A 20,968-nucleotide genomic window follows, 5' to 3' on the forward strand; every position below is an offset into this window, starting at 1 on the left:
CAACTTATTTTACTCATTACAATTCATCTATGGCATTAATGTGTATTATTATTATTTTCGATATACCAAAACACTGGGTAATATTGTGTATTATTTTTTATTAGTATTTGTCGTAGTACTAAAGTACTCTTTATTTGTAATTCAACCGGTTTTAGGTTTTAGTAATTGTTTTTGAACAGGTCGATTTTTTCGTACCTTTTTTTTTTTAATATATACTAAATCCCTAATTGCATAACTGCCGACGAATGCTGGTTTTACATACAGTTATTAAATTTTTTGTTTGAAATAGCATCAAATAAAAATTACGTATAAAATTCAAGAACAATTATTGAAATATGCATACTTTTAACACAACCTTTAAATTTATGCATATACTTTTGTAGTATATTAAAAAAAATTTAATTATATGTCACGGCTGCCAAAAATAAAGCAAAAATAAAAATACATACATACTATACTTTTTTAAATTTAAATAGCTAAAAAGTCCATAAACCATTTGAGATATACCTACATATAAACATATACAATTTTTAGAGCAAAAACAATTTTTTTACTTAAACTAAGTAAATTTAGATAAGTGGTAAACGTTAAAATTTGTATGCATTGCAGTGAATACGTCTAACTAGTGAGATATGCCAAAGAATATAATACGTAAATATTTAAATGTAGTAATAAATTTTACTAAAAATTTAAGTTGCACATTTCTTTCTTTCTTATAAAAGATTTATTGAGCAAAACAACTTATGGATTGTCGCATGCGAATAATGTAAAAATAATTTTTGTATAAAGAATTTATGCTTTCATTAAAAATTTTGAAACGATTAAAATAAAAAAAACCAACAAAAAGTGAGGTTAGTCGTAAAAAATTAAGAAATTTTTATCAACTTGTAGCAAAACATTTTTCATTTAAAAGCTCAAACAATTTGGATTTACATTGTTAACAATTCTGAAAAAAATTAAACAAAATATCAAACAAGTGAGGTTAGTCCAAATTTTTTAACCTTAAAGTTAAAGTTTTTTTTTAACAACTTATGATATAATCTGTTTTTTTTCTTTTAAAGAATTGGTTTGGATTCTATTCTTTTACATTGGCTGTTAAACTTAGTTTGAGAGCATTTACAATAGGTGAAAATTCTAGTACTGTTGAGTAATAATAATATTTTGGCGCTTACACTTTTGTTGCTCTTCCAATTGGTGGTTTTGTTACGCAAATGGAGGGACCTACAGTTTTACACTACAGCCGATAGGCAAATGGATTTTATGAGAAGCTTTTTCATGACAAAAATACGCTTGGGGGTTTGTCATTATTGCCTGACGAGGAGCGACCGCTGTTAGAAAAAAACGTTTTCTAATTTAGATTCTGCTCGGCAAATGGGACGTTCTTGTTGTAACAGTATACAAATTCCCCAAACACTTTTGGGGAATGTTGCTGAAGTTACAGCTATTGGCCGGATATACCTAAAAACTGTGTCGTTCCGGCTATATAGACCCGGTTGTCATGAGAAGTATTCACCAACCATATGCTCACCCCGATGACGTATATTTTTGGGTTGACGCAGTCAGCTGATTGCTGAAGTGTGCTTTCAGATAGCATGAAAACTTAGCTTTGGCTGATAGATGGGATAGAAGTTTATTTCTAACTAAAAATGCTTTACAACTAAGCTCAACACCACAATATATGCTTTTTGTTTTAGCTTTAAGTATTCGCAAGCAACAATGCTCAAGAAAAATATGTATACAAGCAACTACATAGATAAACATACTCATAAATTATTTACAGTTCAGCTTAACGCTGCTGCCGTCTATTATTTCGAGATTTCATTCCAATTCGAGCATAAAATATAGTACAAAATGTATTTGAGCAAAAATTTTAAAAGCTTAATACTTAAATAAATGAACATCTTTGATATTTACAAAAAATATACAAAAAAAAAATATATGTCAATAAAAATAATACAAATACATACATATAAATTTATACTACAGTCAATAAACCATTTTTATAACTGTATAACTGCATTTCGAGTGTTTTTCAAACTTCTAGCTTGGTTTTTTGTCCGTGTGGTGTGTTTGTTGTACATTGCAAGTGTGTGGTAAAAAAGTGTGCCTCACTGGGGGTTTTGCTGCTTTTTGATATCGTTTTTTTTTTTTTTTTTTAGAAATTGACCGCGTTTACAAATCTCTGCAATTTCACAGTTGTACTTAAGCACTGTGCGTTTTTATGTGTTTTGGTAGACCACGAGAGAGTTTACATTAATGTATATTTGATTTTTTCTTTCTTTTTATGAAATTTGTATGTTTGTAGGTGTGTGTGTATGTTGTAATCTAAGTAAATTAGGTTTTAGCTGCTTTCTTTTTTATAGGTATTTTTTTTGAATTGCCTTAAATATCATCAACCAATCAAATATTTGCTAAAGATTATATACAACTATACTTTTTTAGTTTTTCCACATTACTAGATTAAACTACGCATAGATAAATTTGTCTTTTAGCGCGTGACGCCTTTTACTTTTATTTTCTCTCTGTTGTTTCTTGATTCGGTAAACTGTTTTACTAAATTCTTGACTATATTTGGTACTTATTTCTTGTAAATTTTAGTAAATTATATTAATTCTCAAAATGCACAGTTTTGCAGGAGAGTCTGATTTTTCGAAATTTTTACTATCTAAAATAAAAAAATCAATAACCTAACAATTCGAGACGCTTAAAATTTGATCCTTGCTTCTTTTTGTTGTATTTAAGTATTAGTAATGCTTTGTTTTTCTCTACGATTCCTATATGTATGGATTGAGGAGTTCAGCAAAGCGGTAAAAATGGCATAACAGATATAATAATTAAGCCATAGCAGAAAATACAGAGGAAACAAGGCAAATTTTGAAAATTTGTTGTGTAAACATCTGTGTATGGCTTGTCAAAGCATTAGCGATTCAGTTACATATGCATGTACTACATAAATGTGTGAGTTAGATTAGAAATTAAACATTAATTTCATGCCATTTTAATCATTTTGTAGGGACCACTAGTACATGACTTTTTCATATCCACTTCGGGAATAGTACAGGACTATTTCAGCATTATTTCCGTGAACTAACCCAAACGTGTCCTAAACTAGACCCGAAATAATTCTGAACTAATCTCAAATAGTCCAAAACTAATCCCGCTAGTCCGAAAATAGATTTCGAATTGTTCAAATTCAAATGATGCCGAACTAGTTGTGAAATGGTGCTGAACAAGTCTCAAAAGATCTCGAACTATGATGTTTACACATCAAAAATAATAACTAACAATTAGTTTATAACGATGGAATAGTAATCAAATAACTGTGTAAACTATAAAAATACCAAATGATATTTAAGCCAAAAAAACAATTAATTTGCATAAGATATTAGTTGGGGTTCTCTTAAACTAAAAAAAAAAAATGGAAAACTTGAAAATCGAAAGTACTTTGCATTGACAGTACAAAATTTCTAAAGAGCGAAATAAACCACACAAGCGGCTTGTTAAACCTACTTCAAAATTGGTTTTCGCCATACACCATACCAAGCGTGAATCCTTCTAGCAGAAAAATTTAGTTTTCTTCCACTTCAAAATGTAAACAAATTTGATATTCTTCTATTATTTCTACCACGTCCTCCACTCTGTGAAAATGAGGCGATTTGGCCATCCACATGAAATGTCGATCAGAAAATCCAAAAATTTAGATTTTTGTACAAATTACGCTCAGCCGGTTTGTCAATTCTTCAGGCAGCCCCCCATACACACAACACAAATGGTTTGAAATTTTTTTTGGTTTGTTCAGCAGTTTGCGTGATTTATTTCGCTCTTAAAGCAACCCGTGTACGCCCAGGAACCTACAAAAAGCTCGAATTATTTTTCACCTTTTTTACTATAAAAATCGTTTGAAAAAACAAAGCAACTTACGACTGCAAATACTCACTTACGCCGCCGCTTGATTACCAGCCGCCGCTGCCGCTCCAGCGCCGCCACCGCCAACAGACGCAGCACCACCACCACCACCACTGGCGCCACCCCCACCTCCACCGCGTTGCACTCTCATAAAGTTACGCGCATTCAACGGAAACGATCTGGGATATGTGATTAACGCCGAGCCCAACGCTAAGCTTAGCGGCGCTTTATGCCGTCCTGGCAGGCTAATAAATACCGTGCCCACCGCCGCTAAGTTGTCTGCCGTTGGCTCGATCGCTATCAACAGTGTCTCAGCTGCATGTGCACTGGCGGCTAGATGACGCGAACGTGCCCCCGTAATGGCGGTACGCACCGAACGCGTTGTTGATGGTGCTGGCTGTGGACTCTCCATATCTAATGCGCCAGCTGTGAGGAAGACGCGCGCAAAAGGCCGCTTTGCTAAATGCAACATTTCGACGACGTGTTGACGTCGCGCACGTCGCAAATCGGCCGCTTGCTTCACCTTCCACACAACCACGCATACGGCCAAGAAGAGGAAGAAACATGAAAAGAAGACGGAAAAGAAAACGAACAGGTCGATGTGTAGCTGATCTTGACGGAATACGACCGAACCATAGCTGGGCTCTGGACCGGCACCGGCACGTAGAGCGATGAAGAAGCGTGTTGCACTTAAATTGTGTGCATTTTGTGGTAGCGTTAAGACTAAACGATTTTTGAGTCCGAAGAGTCGTAGCAGCGTATTGCAGTGATTGAGGGTGACATGTGTACTCAAGTCCTTGGCATGTTTGTCCTTCACGAAGAAACTGTGTCCGCCATGACTCTTGCAGTCTTGTATGTGTGGTCCGTAGAAGGTGCTGCGTTTGTCGTGCATCACCAATTTGCTTGCGGTAATGTTGTCGGTGCGCGGCATTGCTATGTGTAATGGATGATTGCGTTTCATTTTTGGCACCCAATTGTAGCGATTGTCCAGGAATATCTCATGGAAGCCCGTCGTATCGTTGGTCTCCACAATGAAGGAGTCATCTTGTGGCGACATGAACACATCCAATTCGCCTTGGGTGACATCGATTATGATGCGTATGTCGACGTTCATGAAACGTGGTTGTATAACGAAGAAGACTGTTTGACCCGGTCGCAGCGCCGCCGGTTTCGATTTGCACTCCTCTGTTGTGGGATAAAATTGTAGATAATGAATAATTAGCGTTTCGTTGAATTTTTTTTTTTAAATTAATGCTGAAATAACGTTCATAATGAATAATTAAAAAAGTCATGCAATATTTTTTTGGGTTTCGACAGGTTGACAATCAGAATTTATGGACCCTAATAATATGCCTGGACCCTAATAATATGCCTGTTTGTACACTTCCTTTCATTGTGGTCGACAACCTCATTGCATTTGCTTGTCTTGAGCAGGATTCCGCCGTCTACATTTTGTTTTACATCTACATATTTCTTCTCAGATGAGGTTAGGTATGGAGCTTTTTAGAGGGAAATCCTATGGCCAGCATGCCGGCTGGGCAACGACAATAGCCCGTGTGGGGGGTGCGGTTGTGGTTGTTGTTGTACCGGCTACTTAACCCCGCTTAGATCGTCCATCCATCAAACGTTATCGTCAGGCTCAACTAACGAGGTACGCAGGAAGTGCGCAACTTCCACGGGGTTTGTCCAAGGCACAAGGGCGTTAGTTAGCTGGATGGGATTTTGGGGGCATGCGAAGAGGTGCCGTTAGTCAGGAGGGTTGATGGGGAGCCTTCTGGGCCACCAGTCGCGGTCCAAAGTGCCGTATTCTGGCATGTCTTTAGCTTCGACCACTGCGTCCTGCATACTTAAGAACCGGCTGTCCAATTGCCTTGCATGTTGCCAACAACATCTCTTTGTCTTTGCCCCAGGTGCTGCCGGCTAGCGACTTGAGGACCTTGTTGCGGCTCTGTACTCTATTGACAATTGCGGTTGCATGCGACAAGAGGGAGAAGGGATGCATCAACCCCTGTGAAGCTTGGCACTTGAAAGCGGAGTTTTAGTATAACTTCCGACTGGCAATCACTGCGCACCAGGAGTAATGTTGAAGAACATCGCCGTCATCTTGCCAAACTGGTATAACTTGCTGTACCCTGTTTTGGCAGCGTTCTCTAGATTAGGCTGAACACCTGTTCACATTAGATTAATCCGCAATCCGCTAAATGCAGGAAACTCGCAGAGGATATGTACCATTGCGCCCTCGAGCGTTCTGCTCTGCCTACAGATCCAATAATTGATCAGAGTTACTTTAAAGGCGCGCGAGGCCAGCAGGCAATGTCCCATTCGAACACGAACCAGCAGCCTAGCGTTCTAACTCTTGGGGATAAGAGAAACTTAGTGAGCTTTATTCATACGTTCTGCACATAATCCTGGATACTTTGCAGTCTTGTGTTTTGGTCCACACCTTCTGCGCCTTCCGGATCATGCACAAGTTGAGCCCCCGCTTGAAGACGAATAGACACTTCCTCTGATGAAGTCTGTGTGATAGTAGCGCATTATCGCAATCTGTCTGTCGATATACAGATTCACCCCTTTATTTGATCCGTTGCTGCTCGGTAGCTCCGCCGCTTTCCTTCTGGCCTGCAGAATATTACAGTGGTCTGGCAGTATATAGGATTTGTTAACAACATTTTCTGCCTCTGCGCCTTTCTCCATCTTCGACTTGCCGGTAAAGACATTCTTTTAAGAAATTTTTTCTTCTCCATCGCCATCCACTAAATCAATACCACGCGGAACAGTATCACCCTTACTATCGCCGTAAAATTCCCTTGAAAAAGAGACAACAATAGTGCCACTGAAGCCTTTAGCCTTCTTCGCTCTCTCCTCCATATTGAGGCGCCACGACAGCTTGCTGTCGAGTGCTTTGCTTCAGCTGGCGGATCACACCATCCAGCTTAGGCTTAGGCCAGCTCGGAACCTTGTATTTCCTGCTGAAGAGTACCACCCCTATTTTTTTTTTTTTGCATATTTCAAAGCCTCACTTTGGTTGCCTAAATATGTATCTCCTCTAGTGTTTGGGTCTAAGTGAGCTGACTATGGACAGACACCTCCCGCTTACAATGCCAGAAATATCATCTGTATGTGTAGTAAGTACTCCCTTTTGACAACAATCAATATGCCTTCCACTCGTTACAGTCTCAGAAGAAAGACTACGAAATCTTTGTGAATAACGAGTTTGCTACATGCCAAGGCCTTCGATAAAAACGGGCCACTTTCTGGACGACCTTTGTGTCTGGCACAAATGGGTAGATGATACAACATTTCATCAAATTGCAAGTGTTATTATTTAGAACAAGAGCGCTACATTTAAGGTCTATGCTAGGACAGAAAAATAATCTTTTTTGCAATAAAAAAAAAAACTTCCTTCTAAACGACAGACGTTTGTCACCTATATTATAGTACATACGTCGTGTTGAACGCGTCAAGAGCAACGCGGTTGGGTTTGTCTTCCTAATTAGATGTAGATTCGCAGTCACTCTTGATGAAAAGCTCTCAGGGAATCCACTGCCTGGATATATTAATGTATAAGTACCAAAAACCAGGCCCTCAAAATTGACCTGCGTTCTTCTGGCTCAGTTGCGGTCTGGATACTGTAGCCGTTTGAGCTCCTACCTATCCAGACTCGACCCCTACATACCAAATGATTCTTCACACGCTCACTCAAACCTACAACGGCACGTTTACGGGGTCTACCGTTGTTTTAGCTTGACGACGATTGAGGAACAACCGCTAGAACAAAAACAACAACAACCTGAAATAAGAGTGATCAGGGGGTCCATTTACGTAAATGATTTAGAATCCAGAATACGCTTTTTTATTAGGCTGGGGTTCACGCCATACAACTCGTCTGAAACGGTAGGCGAAGAGAGAGGAAACTAATAAATACGCAGTCGGAAATCAAGGATTGCGAGATTTGCAATACTTGTAAAACTTGGATGTAATGCCACAAAGACCAAACTTCGCTTTCTAGGATAAATTCGTCTGGATCCATATGACATGATCGGCATTTGGCCAACCGATTTCTAGAGGCTCCTAAATAATGCGTAAATCAGCGCAACCGCTTCGCAACGTTGCGTAGAGCTCCTTAAGAAAAATAAAATCAAGACCGACGCATGCAGCCCGAAAAAGTTATTGAAAATAAAACGGAATGCATCGATCTCAATACATTGCTGCAAGAACGGGTTAGTAATAGACGTACAGAGTTTTTTCCGAAAGGATGAGAAGATGATGTAACTATTTTGGAATGAAAAATTACACCGGCGATGGCACAACGTAGAAAACCGGTTCATCTCCAAACTAAACTTGACACGGAAATTCTTCCAAAGTATAGCAATACCGGTGCCATGTTTAATGAATGGAGAAAAGTACAGAGAAATGCGTAGAAACGAAGCTCACGCTCCTCAACTTGAAGCAGACAAGGTGAGAACAGGAATATGTGGCTCAAAATGACCAAAGCAGAGCTGTTTGTACGCACTTACCAGCTGCTAAGCGCATTTTGGTCCGATATATATACACCCGAATATTGGAATCTTAGTGTACTTTGACTAAACCTTAAGAGAGATAGTTATCGTGTGATACCACTTCTTGACAAGCTTTGGTAGAGGCTTAACATGCACATTATCGTTCATGGTGTGGCCGCAAAGGTTGAGCGCTTAACCTTGACATAAAAATGTGCAAGCTGGGATAAAGTTGACTTAGAAGTCCGCACTTACTACACTATACCTGGTTGAGACTTCGATCATTACTATGAGAGGAAAATCCAAATTCTGTGCCACGTTGGTATCGCTGGGACAATTTCTGAAACCTCAAGAGATCTGGAATAATGTATTTATTTCGCCATTCTTTTTTTACTTTCGGAACCATAGAAATGGAGTACAGGAGTCATTCCCCCTACCGGAGCAGTGTAGCGTCCTCCAGCCCGAACTTGCGGCAATACAGAAGTATACCGAATGAGTAAGACATCAGCAGTCGGTTGCAGCAATATCTATATTTTCCTAGACAGTCAGGCGGCTTTAAAAACCAAAGTCACTGTAGTGAGGTGCCGCATATCACTTAACGTCATGGCAGAGCAGTTCACTCTTCACGTAGTATATCTGCCGGGACATAGCATTCAGCAGTTCACTTCCACTTTCGCCGTCTTGAAAACGGCTGGGTAAGCCACTCGCTACCTGCAATCTGAACATAATGATTAGGGCGACTGCTCAAGTTTGTCAACTCCAGATACTGGTTTGTACAGGAGAGGGGGATTAACGAGATCTCTTGTGGAATCCCAACGGATCCGAGTAAAGGCCTAAGTGTGCCCACCGGCAGACACTTTAACCTAATCCAGCCTAGAGGAACCCTGCTTATGGGAATATGGCTTCTCCTGGCACTCACTTACATAGCGCACTCAGTAGTCGAGCAGAAATATAGATCTATCCGCATACGCGCTCCTAACTTAACAAGCTTATGATATTAGGAAGCCGCAATAATGTCAGCATGTAGATCGAGCAACGAATTACTATTGCCAACATTGCGAAAAAATTCTCACCAAGCCCGTATTTTCACATGGTGCACAAACGCGGTTGATTTCGAAAAGGGCTGCAGATCTGTTGAGTTCTACTCAAGATCCAGTGCCTTGGATCTGTGAGCTAATTGAGGAAGGACCTGTTTACCTGTTTTGCTTTAGATAGATATAATGGACGATGTGCACTGCGACCTTAGGTCTATTGTGTTCTCATAACTTATCACAAGATCGCGTCTAGCCCCTAATGAAACCCAGCAGTTTGAGGTAAATGTGCGTAGTCTCTGGCCATAGTTTTACCGAACGAGGTTGCCATCTTCTAGCAACAGCGTCGCATTCGAAAAGACGCAGTGGGGCTAGTTCCTATTGTGTTTACGTGAGTTCGCAGCGTTAAATGCTTCCTGTAGCTCGTTTCTGTAACTCTTCTACACCGATTATTTCTCTACTGGTAGAGAGTATACGCCATTCTCTACTACTCATTAGCAGTAGAGAACAAGGCGGCAAATTTATATATGAATTCGCCTTGGTAGAGAATAGTTACAGAAACGAGCTACTGATATGCCGTAAGCTTCAGAAACTCTTGGAGTTTTACCTTCCTGATAGTCTTTGGCCTGCTGCAGGCAGTCCGACTTACCCCAATGGGTTTTCCTAAGCAGTCGTTTCTCTACTTTTAAATTTTGCCTGATAGTATGAGGGCCTACAGCAAGATTCATTTGTCAATCTATCAGCCTCTACGCCGTGCCTAGATAAAATAGTTCTTCAAACGCTGTGGTCAAGCTTAACTGACGTGCTGTTTCGAGGAAGTTGGAACAAAGAAAAAGAAGCTTTAGTTGAGTGAGCTTGAGATGGCATGTGAAGGGATGGTTTGTGTCATGCGGGGAGCCTTCACATGCGGGCGGGACACGTGCGTAGGATATGTCGGGGCCTCATATGGCAGTTGAAGTTCTTTCTTTCTTCCTATTACGACATTCATAGCTTGTCTGTACGTCGTCAGGTTCAGTGGTTGTTCGGTGTAGGTCTGATCCGCGTTCTTATACTCGAAAAGATGCCTCATGAAGTGCCTAGGTGAATGCTGGAAGTCAAGCAAGCGCCAGTTTGGTTGCTCGCGTCCGTAGCACCCTACCAAAAACTGCTTGCTATCGAAAGTTCTGGTTACGTGCGGCGTTTTGACAAGTCTTTAGCTTCGTTCACTGCGTCCAACTAGTCCCCAGCGACCAAACAAGAACCGCATAGTTGCAGCGTTGTCGTCCGTTTCAGCTAAGGGGAGGCCCAGGAAGTGCGCGACTTCGACAGGGTCTGTCCATAAGGACAGGGGCGTTAGCTGGGGTTCTCGGGGCATGTGAAGAGGTGCCGAGAGTCATGTGGCGACTCTCCACATGCCGGGCATTAGTTGGGCACATCCTCATTTATTCTGCTCAGGTATGAGTTTAGCCTGCTGCAACAGCCAGAGCGAAGTTGGGCGCGGGTCTCCCGAGGCAGACAAAGTTCTGTCCCGTCCACGTCAGGTGGTTGTGTGCCTAGAACGGCATTCACAGGGCGGGAGTCTGCATAACTTGAGACCGATTCCCTGTGTATGCCGCTCAGGGCCTGTCGATAAGCTGACGGGTCCAGAGGTTGTTTAATGAGCCACAGGACTTCGTCCGTCAGTTCGTGGAGATGCCTCCTGACGTGCCTTGGCGAGGGCTCTTCTGCAAGCAGCTGTCGGTTACTGTGGCTGTACGATATACATATGTAGGTCTGAATCACGCACTGTGAGTTCGTAGAGAAGTCTTCTGAGGTGTCTAGGTGTTCGATTCGCTTGCTGAGCTTAAAATTGTGCAACTTGGCTAGAGCATTACAGCCCATATATCCCCACATCAGAATTCAGTCCGTTTCTGCACGGAGTGCGGGGTTCTGACGACCTTGAAGCAGGTACAGCAGAACTAGTCGGTCAATTTCCTTGAATGTTGCCAACAACGTATTTTGTCCCTGCGAGATGGTCACCGTCGATATGGTAGCCTCCTAGTGACCCACATCAGTTGAACGGCATGTTGGTAAATTTCAATCTTAAAAAAACAATGGCGTAACCTTCCGCTTCTAAGAAGCTTGGTGTGCCTAGTTCTATCTTTAAACTTTTCTCAAAGATGATTCTTTGATCAAGTATCTCTAGTATTCATGGGGCCCATAGCCTGAAGCTTTCCGATGTATGCGTTGACCGCATAGGAGGGAATAAACAACAACCAGAACCAACATACAAATGAACAAAAAAACAAGACTTACCAATCGGCTTTGCATCGAAGCACATGCGTGATTCCACTGTTATCTGCTTGTAACACTGATGTCCATCAATCGGATTGCCCGCGTAGGAGTCTCGACACTTGGAACACTGCACACTCCAGCAAAGTTGCGCTGAATTTTTGCCACCACCTGCCGTGCATGTAGCATCGCTCTCCGTGTTATTGCCGCAATTGCACTTCTCCCCGGTGACCGGATCGCAGATATTGCCATGCCCATGACACTGACAAGGACGACAAGCTCTGTGATGATCCTCAATACCACGGAAATAACCAACAATACATGTGTCACAACGATCACCAGCAGTGCTATTCGCACAACGCAAGCAAGTGGCGTTGCTCTCAGGACCCTCGAGCAGAACCTCCTCCAGCTCAGCGCGTGTCATATTGAAGTAGGACGCATCGGAATCGTGTGCCAAGCAAACATCTGTATGACCGTTGCAGTAATCCAGGCATGGCACACATTCGTGCCCTTCCTTTGGATTGCCCACATATAACGGCTTACACTTGTCGCACTGGTCGCCCTTCGTATTGTTATGGCACTCCAGACACACATCGAGCCGATCAGGTCCTTCACAGTTCGAATGGCCATTGCACAAACATTGTATGCTACAGTTGGCACCGACATAGCCAAAGTCACAAGTGCAGTTGTCCGGTTTAATGCATTTGCCGCGCACACAGCCCTGACTACAAACTGGCAGACAAGTGCCATTTTCATCGCGATAGCCTACGCCACACTGGCAAGTGTACGCGACCTCCGTGTCGATACAGCGCTCCGATATGGGATTACAATTGTGATGACCATTGGTGCACTCATCCTCAGCCGGGCACTTCACGTAGTGCCAGGAGACCACATCAGCAGGTGTAAGTTGAGAATCATTGCGCCACGAAGAATAAATCAAGTCGCATGTAGAACCGGACGGATACTCCTGTTTGTTCTCGAGCGAACCCTCTGTGCAAACGCCATCGCCATTAAAGTCATCGCGCGCACACCAGCCGCAATGTGCGTGCTCCAGACACGTTGAACAGTGGTCGTAAACGTGACACGGTTCGGGGCAATGCGAAGTCTCATTCGCCTCAAGCACCAGTCCACAAACGCCACCGGCGCACAGTAGCGGCTGCGACTGTGGCGACAAACAGCTATTCAACATCGTCGACCATTTGCAGTCCTTGGGATTTTCGTCATAGTTGTTCAGGCAAGTGCTGCAGTTCTTATAGATGTGACACGGCATCGGACATTGTCCAATAATGCGATACTGATTCTGCTCCACAAGCTCCTTGGTAATGCACTCGATGGTGCCTAGTTCGCTCTGTGCCCACTCACAATTCTCATTCATAACACAAGCCTCACAGTACAGTGTATGGCACTGCGGCTGCGGACAGAGATTCAACAAGCCGACGCTGATTTCTTTATTGCACCAAGTACTGTGGCGCTCGCAGTCCACACCGGCGGGCACGCAGCGACCCTTTATGCCACATTCGTCGCACCACTGACACACTGGCGTTGTTTCAACGTGCGTCGGCCAGGAGGCCAAACATGCGCTGCACGTGGTGAAGGTAGAGCAATTGCGCCGCGCCATCCAAGCATCGTCACACGCCGCGCCATTATTGTAGATAAGCGTGCCGTTGTGGTGTTCGCACACGCCGGAATCGCCCTCGGAAAAGCAGTAGGAGGCCGAACTGTAAGTGCCCGTTACAGTGCAGTAGCTGCAGCCTTTGTGGTGGCGACACAAATACTTGCTCGCGCTCCACAGTTGGCAAATATCATCGGGCAAGTTTATGCGCGTCACATGACTCTGCGCGGCGCTGCCATCCCAGCCGCCAATTACATAGATAGCCTTGCTGTCGTGATCGATGGAAATCGCCTCGGCATACGTCGAATGCGGCAATATACCGACCACATGTACATCTTCTGTCAGCCGCACCCATTGATTGCAATCGTATATGTACGCAATCAGCACATCGTTAGCGTCATAGGGGTGAGTGCGTCCGCCATACACAACCATGTACCGCTCAGTTGTGGCAGCCGAATGAAAGTAACGCGCGCGTGACAGTAGCCCATCGGGCCGTGACAAATCTTTGAATGTCGGCAATTCGGTCCAAGTCATCTTCTGCAGATTCAGCGCATACAATTTATTCTGTGGCTCTGAAGAGTAACCGCCAAATACATAGAGTATATGCGAGTCTGCATTGTACACAGTGCTGTGGCCGTAGAGCACTGGCATGCGCACGCCCAATGCCAATAGCTGCTCCCAGCGGAATGTCTCCAAATTGAATTCCCACAACTCCAGCTGTCGCGACTTGTTGCGCGTCATGCCGCCAATTAGTATAAGCGATTCGCGTTCATTATACCTTGTCTGCGTCAGCGTATGACCAGCTAAAGCCGGTGGTTTTTCGCGACGCTGCAAAATCTCGATCTCGCTCCAGCGTTGATTTTGTATGGAGAACTGCCAGAAGTCGTCTAGTATCAGCTGCGAAGTACGCTCTTCCTGCTCACCGCGTATGCTAATGCCGCCATAAATGAAAATAATCTGCTTTTTCAAGTATATTTCTGAGGCGTGGAAATAGCGGCCAAGCGGCATTTTGTCGTCCGGCGTCGATTCGACAGTCACCTGCATCCATGTGCCATTCTTAGCATCGAATTGGCGGAAATCGTTGAGCGGCCCATGTGATGGCGAGTAACCACCAAACATCCAAAGCGAACCACGCCGATCGGCATTCACTGAGTGTCCAAAGCGCGGTATTGTTTTGCGCAGGTGTTCGTAGGTGTCGCTCAGCAGTAGCGTGTTGAAGAGATCTGTAACGACGAGATGATTTGGCTTGACGAGCGTGCCGCAATCCGGTCCTGCGTAGCTACTATTGCAAATGCAGCGCCCATAATCGGTGTCGCAATAGCCCTGCATACGCTTGGCATTACAATTTTTCGGACAAATTTCGATTTCACAACGCGCGCCCACATATCCGGCGGCGCAAACACAGCGCTGTTGCTCATCGCAAATGTGCGGATGTAGGCAAGTGCGCGCAGCACAATTTTTCACGGTGTAAAGCGCATTGAAGCCGAACTTTTGACGATCGCCGCCTTGCTTGTAGTAAACCGTAACATGGCTTGAGCGCGCTTCCACAATGTGTGTAGCAGTGTAGGGCGAACAAACTACAGATATTAGTTGATTTTGCTGCGTTGCTCCGGTGAGATCGGGCAAACTATCGTATATGTAGACAGCATTTTCATCGCAGTCCATTGACAGGCTGGGCCATTCAAACTCCAACTGCAGCAGTGACTTTTCGGCCTGCAAAGTTTTCGGTGATAGTATCCACAAGCACTCGCGTACTTCCAAACTTGCGCCCCACGGATTTTTATAGGACTGATATGACCCAATACCGCTGCGTCCAATATTGGTCAACATGCCGCGTGATTCGCACTGGAAGTAGCATTGCCCGCCGTCGCGCGGATCGCCGTAGTAGCCATTGGCGCACTGATCGCACTTTAAACCCTCTGTGTTGTCCTTGCAGTAGCACTCGCCGTTGCCTACATTGCAAATGCCCAGATCCTGATTGCCGTGTCCATTGCATTCGCAGGGATGACAGCCATCGGCTGATGTGGCATTGCCGTAGCTACCTTGGCGACAACGCTCACAGCGTTCACCCTCCGTCCACGCCTGGCACTGATCGCATTTACCGACGCGCTCCACACAGGTTGAATGATTGTTGCAGCCGCAGTTGATAGAGCAGTCAGTGCCGGTCCAGCCCAGTTCGCACTTGCACACATAATCCGGTGGACCCGAACAATAGCCGTTCACACAGTTCTCATAGCAGGTCCGCACGCAGGACAACCTACCATCACCGACGTAACCGCGTCGACAATGACAATTATAAGAGCCATGCGTATTTGTGCATTTCGCTTCTTTATGGCAATCGTGCAATCCCAATCCACACTCGTCGACATCCGGGCACTGCGCATACGCCCACTCGGCGTCATGCAGTGTAGGACTATTCAAAGCCAGCGAACAATTGCTAATTGATCTGCTGAAGTCACCCTGCATGCAGACACCTTCGATGGGGTTGTCTCGGTCAAAGCACCAACCGCAGCTGAGCGTGCGCAGGCAGGATGAACAGTTGTTATACAAAGCGCAGGATTTACACTGTGTTGCGGGTTGCTTTTGTGCCGATTTTGGCTGTTGCTGTATATTGGTGGCAGTACCACCGCGTGCGGCAAGCCCGAAATCCATGATGCGCTGTGTATCGTTCGAAACAATTTGGTCCAACCACTCGCGACACATGCCAAACTGATATTCACTGGTGTAAACGGCAAAACTAAAACATTGCGCGCTTGCCTCGCACCACACACAGCGGCCACGTTCATTTAGACACTGGTCGCATGACTTGCGCAAGCGGCATGGCATGGGACACATCGATGTATTGCGTACGCCATGTTCGGATTTACCAAAGCGTGCACAGCGCGCCTCTTCGGTCCACCATTCGCAAAGACCGGACGTAACGCATTCGTCGCAGGAGACATAATTGGAACAATTGGCACATTGGCTGGGTTGTGTAATGAGATACTCCCAGTAGTCGACGCTGTCCGCTGCTGTTGAAGTGGCGGCGAGTGAGCAGACCTCAGTCTCATTAACCGTTTTGTCGACACACTTCGAAGTTAAGCCGCACCAGGCGCACGACGAATCGGTCAAACAGTGCAGGCAGTTGCTGTATTGTGTGCAATTGCCGGAGTAATAGGGCTCTAGGTATTCGAAGGTAAAAGCATTTAGATTTCCATGATAAATATGTTGCAATTCCATTTTCGTCTTCTGATAAGCATTATACAGTGTAGAGAGACCGACACGCCTACGAGCTTGGAAATCTATTAGGAAAGGTTGATCTGTGCTAGGAATTTCAACGGGACCGCAATACGACTGATTTGTGGAACGATTAGTCAATTCCTTGAGTGATTCTAAGTTTTTGCTTAAACCTGCGCGTAATATAGCTGTGGAATAGCTGGTGCAGACCTAAGAGTATAGAAGGCAAATAGAAAGATATAGATTTTTCAAGCTAATTATATCACTCACTTGTATTTCGGACGGTTCTTCCCAAGTCTTTTGTGGTCTCACAAAACCCAGCAGGCGTGCCAACATTTCTCCCTCCGTCTTTTGTTCGTATTGCGTGGTAGGCGGAGGCGAGCCAAAGTCTACCATTGTCGCATTTACGATAGATACAAAATCGGGCATTGTTAAATTAACAGGATGATGGTATTTAATGTACGTAAGACCAGGACGCTTATCATTGCTGGTGCATAGCGAGGGACGGCGTATTTCGGTGCCCTTTTCGCCCCACCAACCCGGACTATGTGACGGTGTATCCTCACCGCATATGCCATAATTGTCATCACGATGATGGCATTTCGCGTTCTGAACGCACCAAGTGCATTCGTTCAGGCCCAATTTGCTGGCGACTGAGAAGTAGTGATCTGTTTCGGCATGCCACTGTGTTCCATGTACCAGGCATGAATGACAATCTCCCAGCGAGGGGCATATACCGGGACAACGTGTGGTTTGTAGATTTGTGGTGCAATTAGCGCCAATTGTGCGTCCATAACAGCTACTGTCAGCTGAACACCAACCGCACTCGGGATTAGATAAACATGCTGTATGTGAAGTATGGAAACGGCATGACATTTCTGGATTGTAGCCATGATTTTGTACGCGTAATACTTGTGGCAGTTCATAAGCGAAGAGATCAGCGTTGACATTCCCGTGATAACCGCCAACAATCAGCAATGTATTATTACGCCTTAATGCAGCTGCATGTGCGAATACACCTTGTTTTTTCGGATACAAATTTTCATCAGCCGACACTACTTGATTGATCCAAATGTGACAGCTGAGATGATACCAGTACATTTGATTGTCATAGCAGATTTCATCTTTATTGTGACGATGCGTATAGCCACCGAAAACGATCATATAATTTCCGGAAATGGTGGCGGAATGGAAAGCGCGTTCATGCGGAATGTTTGTGTCGCGTAAGGCAGTGCGCGGGTAAAGTATTTCGGTCCAATGCAATTTATCTAACTGGAATGCGAAAATTCGGTCGGAGAGTTTGGAGAAACGCGCCAAACTCGACATAATGCCGCCGAAAACAATTAAGGAATTTGTTGCGCTATAGTACACCGTACTATGAGCAGCGAGACGCACATCTAATGATTTGCCACCGCGAGGGTGAACAAATTCCCATTGACCATCGTCATCATCCTCATTAACGCCTTCAATATTTACAGTTTCTCCGCTGCTGGTTGCATCCTCATTAATAGGAGGTTTAATTTTGTTATAAATGGGCAGACGTAATCGATAAATTCTAGATGTTAAAAGATACAAAAATGCGTTGTCAATATTTATGTATGTAATTTTTTTATAAGAAAAAAAATGTGCGTCTCCTTCAACAAAAAAATTTGCCAAAAAACAATGGTAAGTCCCAGCTTCCTCATACTTTCACTTTATTATATTAAAATTCAATGGGCTAAGAAACTGCATACTCAATTTTTTTCTAGGGAGCGTAAATAAAAAGTGCAATATTTGAATGAAATTTTGCGGAATTTTCTTTAATTGTGCACAAGGTTTGGAACTCTGATTTTGGGGTTTTGGGGTTTTGCTGTAGAATTAACCATATTTTTATAAAAAATTAGCAAAAAATAAAATATTTAAAAAATAGTTGTCCGTATTGTAAAAAATTCGCTGTACGCAAACTTTATTGCCTGACTGTATGTAACTATGCATAAGATGTAATTTAATTAATTTTTCGCTTACTTTGATGAAAATTCTCCGGTTTCCAGGCTTCCACCGAATAAATATAGAAATTCACCAGCCAATGTAATTGTATGACGTGCAACTTTTGGTGGCACCAGCTTTGATTTGCGTGCCCATTGCTTCCACTTACCACCGCTTTCGGTGCTATTATAAAACCATAAATCATTGAAAAAACTTCCATTCGCATTTTTGCCGCCATATATTACGAAGCCGCCTAAAATTATATAAATCATAAATATAACAAGTATTTTCCACCTTTTGCTATATTGCTCTATACCCGGTACACGATCTGCTGCATGTCCATATCGACCTTCAGGTTTATTATCTGTAACCTCTTCTAAGATATCTTCAAAATATTCAGGAATTTGGTCATTTGTCGTATTAGCGCTCACATCCGCAATAAGCTGCGATGATCGTGTGCGCCGTTGATGCAAATTAGATTCGGCAAGTGTATATAGAATGTTTCGAAAAAACGAAACATCGCTATTTAGACCCCAAAGCTTGGCCTCATCCTCATTTTTATGTTGTAAAACAGCTTTAAGCAGAGTTGCGTTTATTTTTTGTGAATAATTGTGATCTTGCAGTAGTAAACCCCACTCATCCACCCACTGACTGCTGCTGAAGCGATAAACCTTAGAAAAAAAATTAGTTTGTGGAAATGTTATAAGATGAGTTATTAATTTGACTTTGACTTACTTGTAGGGAATTTATAACGTTATTTAAGTCGTAACCGCCAAATACATAGAGAGCATCCTGTTCTTCGAGATATATGGCAGTGTGGGCAGCGCGCGAAGTCATGCCCTCTGCATCTGTGGCCAGCCAACGCCAGTTTCCTCCCGGTGGATTGATATACAAATCACATAACCGGCCGCTGAATCCCTGTCGTGTATAAAATGTGATACAATGAAAACAGATGAAATAATTTTCATGCATATGTTTTAAAGCTTTATTTACCTCCTCGCAGTGACAAATGCCTTTGACGCATTTTCCTCGCCCTTGCGATTCACCGCACTTGTTAGGACAAGCTTCATTTTCGCAGTCGGGCAGGACCCATTCTCCATGACATACGCACTGATGACCAACACATTTTCCATGATTGTGGCAATTATTCAAGCAATTTGATATGTAATAGGAAGCTCTAAAACCATCGAGCACGTAGTTCGTGTCACTGTACATTAGTATGAGCATCTGAAAAAGATTGTCAATTTATCAAACCTGCAAAGGCTGAATGAAACAAACAAATACTAACGCTTCCACTCCTCGCTACCAAACGCTGTGGTTGCGTACGCCCACTAAAGCTGCCTAACAGCGTTGAATTGAATGAGTCTCCATCATACACGTAAATGTAATCATATGAGCACTCTGTACCCATGCTATGAAAGGTTAGTGTAATAAATTGGCTGTCGTTGCGAGCCTTTATTAACCACTCGCAATGCGAGTCCTGTGTGTAGTTAAAACCAGCCGGACCATCACTTATTTCTCCGTACGGCTCGGTGAAAACCTTTCGACTGCGATCGCATGGTGCATGATGCTGTAAATGCGGCGCTACAGGTAACAAAGAGATACGATCCGCCTGCGTCTCCCATCGTTGGTTTGTACAAACACAGAGCAAAAACGCTATAGTTATTACGCCGCGAACGCGTATGAATGATTCTGTTCTTATATTTAGCATTTCATTAGCATATGAATACTAATTACACATAAATTAATTTGCAAGTACTAAATAAATTCAACGCCATTTTACATGAGACTGGCAGCGCCCTGACGCTATAGCATGAAAATCTTTAAAAACACTAACACTACTTGCTTATAACATAATTTAGTTATTGCACTTTACTATATTTTGTTGCACTTTATCACACCATTTCACTAAAATGCAGTTTTATCGTTTTAAAAATTAATTTTTTCTCATACACAAGCGACTGCTGAAAATTTCACGGACGTCAAAACAACTTTTGGAGTTGTTGACATTTTAATTCTGACTTTAATCAAGAAACAGTTCACAATGACAATGATTTGGACGAATAAAATTTTATACCATACACACCTTATTCCGGGTCCATCGTAGAAAATCTACGAATAGAAAAGCTGCGGGTATGAAAACAATTAACTCGTAATCTAGATTTACGTTGTTTACGATAACGGAATTTTCGTGGTGACAAGCTTGATAATTTGCTGATAATGGGTATATAAGCTTTACAGGAAGTTCATAGTTTATAAAATCACCAAGTACCAAATAGCAGTTTACCAAAATTGCCAAATGGGGGTGAGGGGTCATGTACCATGAACCAAAAATACAAGATCACGCAAGAACGCCACATTGTATTTGTAACTGGTTCAGAGAATATGTTTGCCAAACCGGGTTCGTTAGCTGAGCATTTGTTTACATCACAGCACCACTATTTTACACTTTTCTTTAATTAAAGAAAAGTTAATTCAACATGACAAGACGT

At 43.2% G+C, this 20,968-nt stretch overlaps 1 protein-coding gene across 2 annotated transcripts; it reads right to left on the reverse strand.

Annotated features, from left to right (window-relative positions):
• Positions 1–1,554: 1,554 nt before the first annotated feature.
• Positions 1,555–20,612, reverse strand: LOC118741074 (multiple epidermal growth factor-like domains protein 8). 2 transcript variants are annotated; one of them, XM_036472898.1, is made up of 9 exons: positions 19,765–20,612; positions 19,470–19,703; positions 19,212–19,394; positions 18,793–19,147; positions 18,516–18,729; positions 16,782–18,066; positions 11,708–16,721; positions 3,938–5,091; positions 1,555–3,851 (listed from the first exon to the last, which is right to left on the reverse strand). In XM_036472898.1, the coding sequence occupies exons 1-8, from the start codon at positions 20,185–20,187 to the stop codon at positions 3,938–3,940; spliced, it is 8,862 nt and encodes a 2,953-aa protein (XP_036328791.1). In that variant the 5' UTR covers positions 20,188–20,612; the 3' UTR covers positions 1,555–3,851. The 2 variants fall into 2 exon arrangements, with proteins under 2 accessions (XP_036328791.1, XP_036328790.1); XM_036472897.1 differs by having other exon boundaries at positions 1,555–5,091.
• Positions 20,613–20,968: the final 356 nt, after the last annotated feature.

Source organism: Rhagoletis pomonella, unplaced genomic scaffold (genome assembly GCF_013731165.1).
Source record: "Rhagoletis pomonella isolate Grant_MI unplaced genomic scaffold, Rhpom_1.0 Rhpom_scaffold_00006, whole genome shotgun sequence".
In the NCBI taxonomy this organism is placed as follows: Eukaryota; Metazoa; Arthropoda; class Insecta; order Diptera; family Tephritidae; genus Rhagoletis; species Rhagoletis pomonella.

Bases quoted from the DNA above. Each gene is read 5' to 3' on its own strand.
- LOC118741074 (XM_036472898.1), bottom strand. From the start codon at position 20,187: ATGCTAAATATAAGAACAGAATCATTCATACGCGTTCGCGGCGTAATA. The intron at 19,704-19,764 runs GTTAGTATTTGT...AATCTTTTTCAG, and splicing joins TGGTAGCGAGGAGTGGAAGC to ATGCTCATACTAATGTACAG. The intron at 19,148-19,211 runs GTAAGTCAAAGT...TTTTTTTCTAAG, and splicing joins ACGTTATAAATTCCCTACAA to GTTTATCGCTTCAGCAGCAG.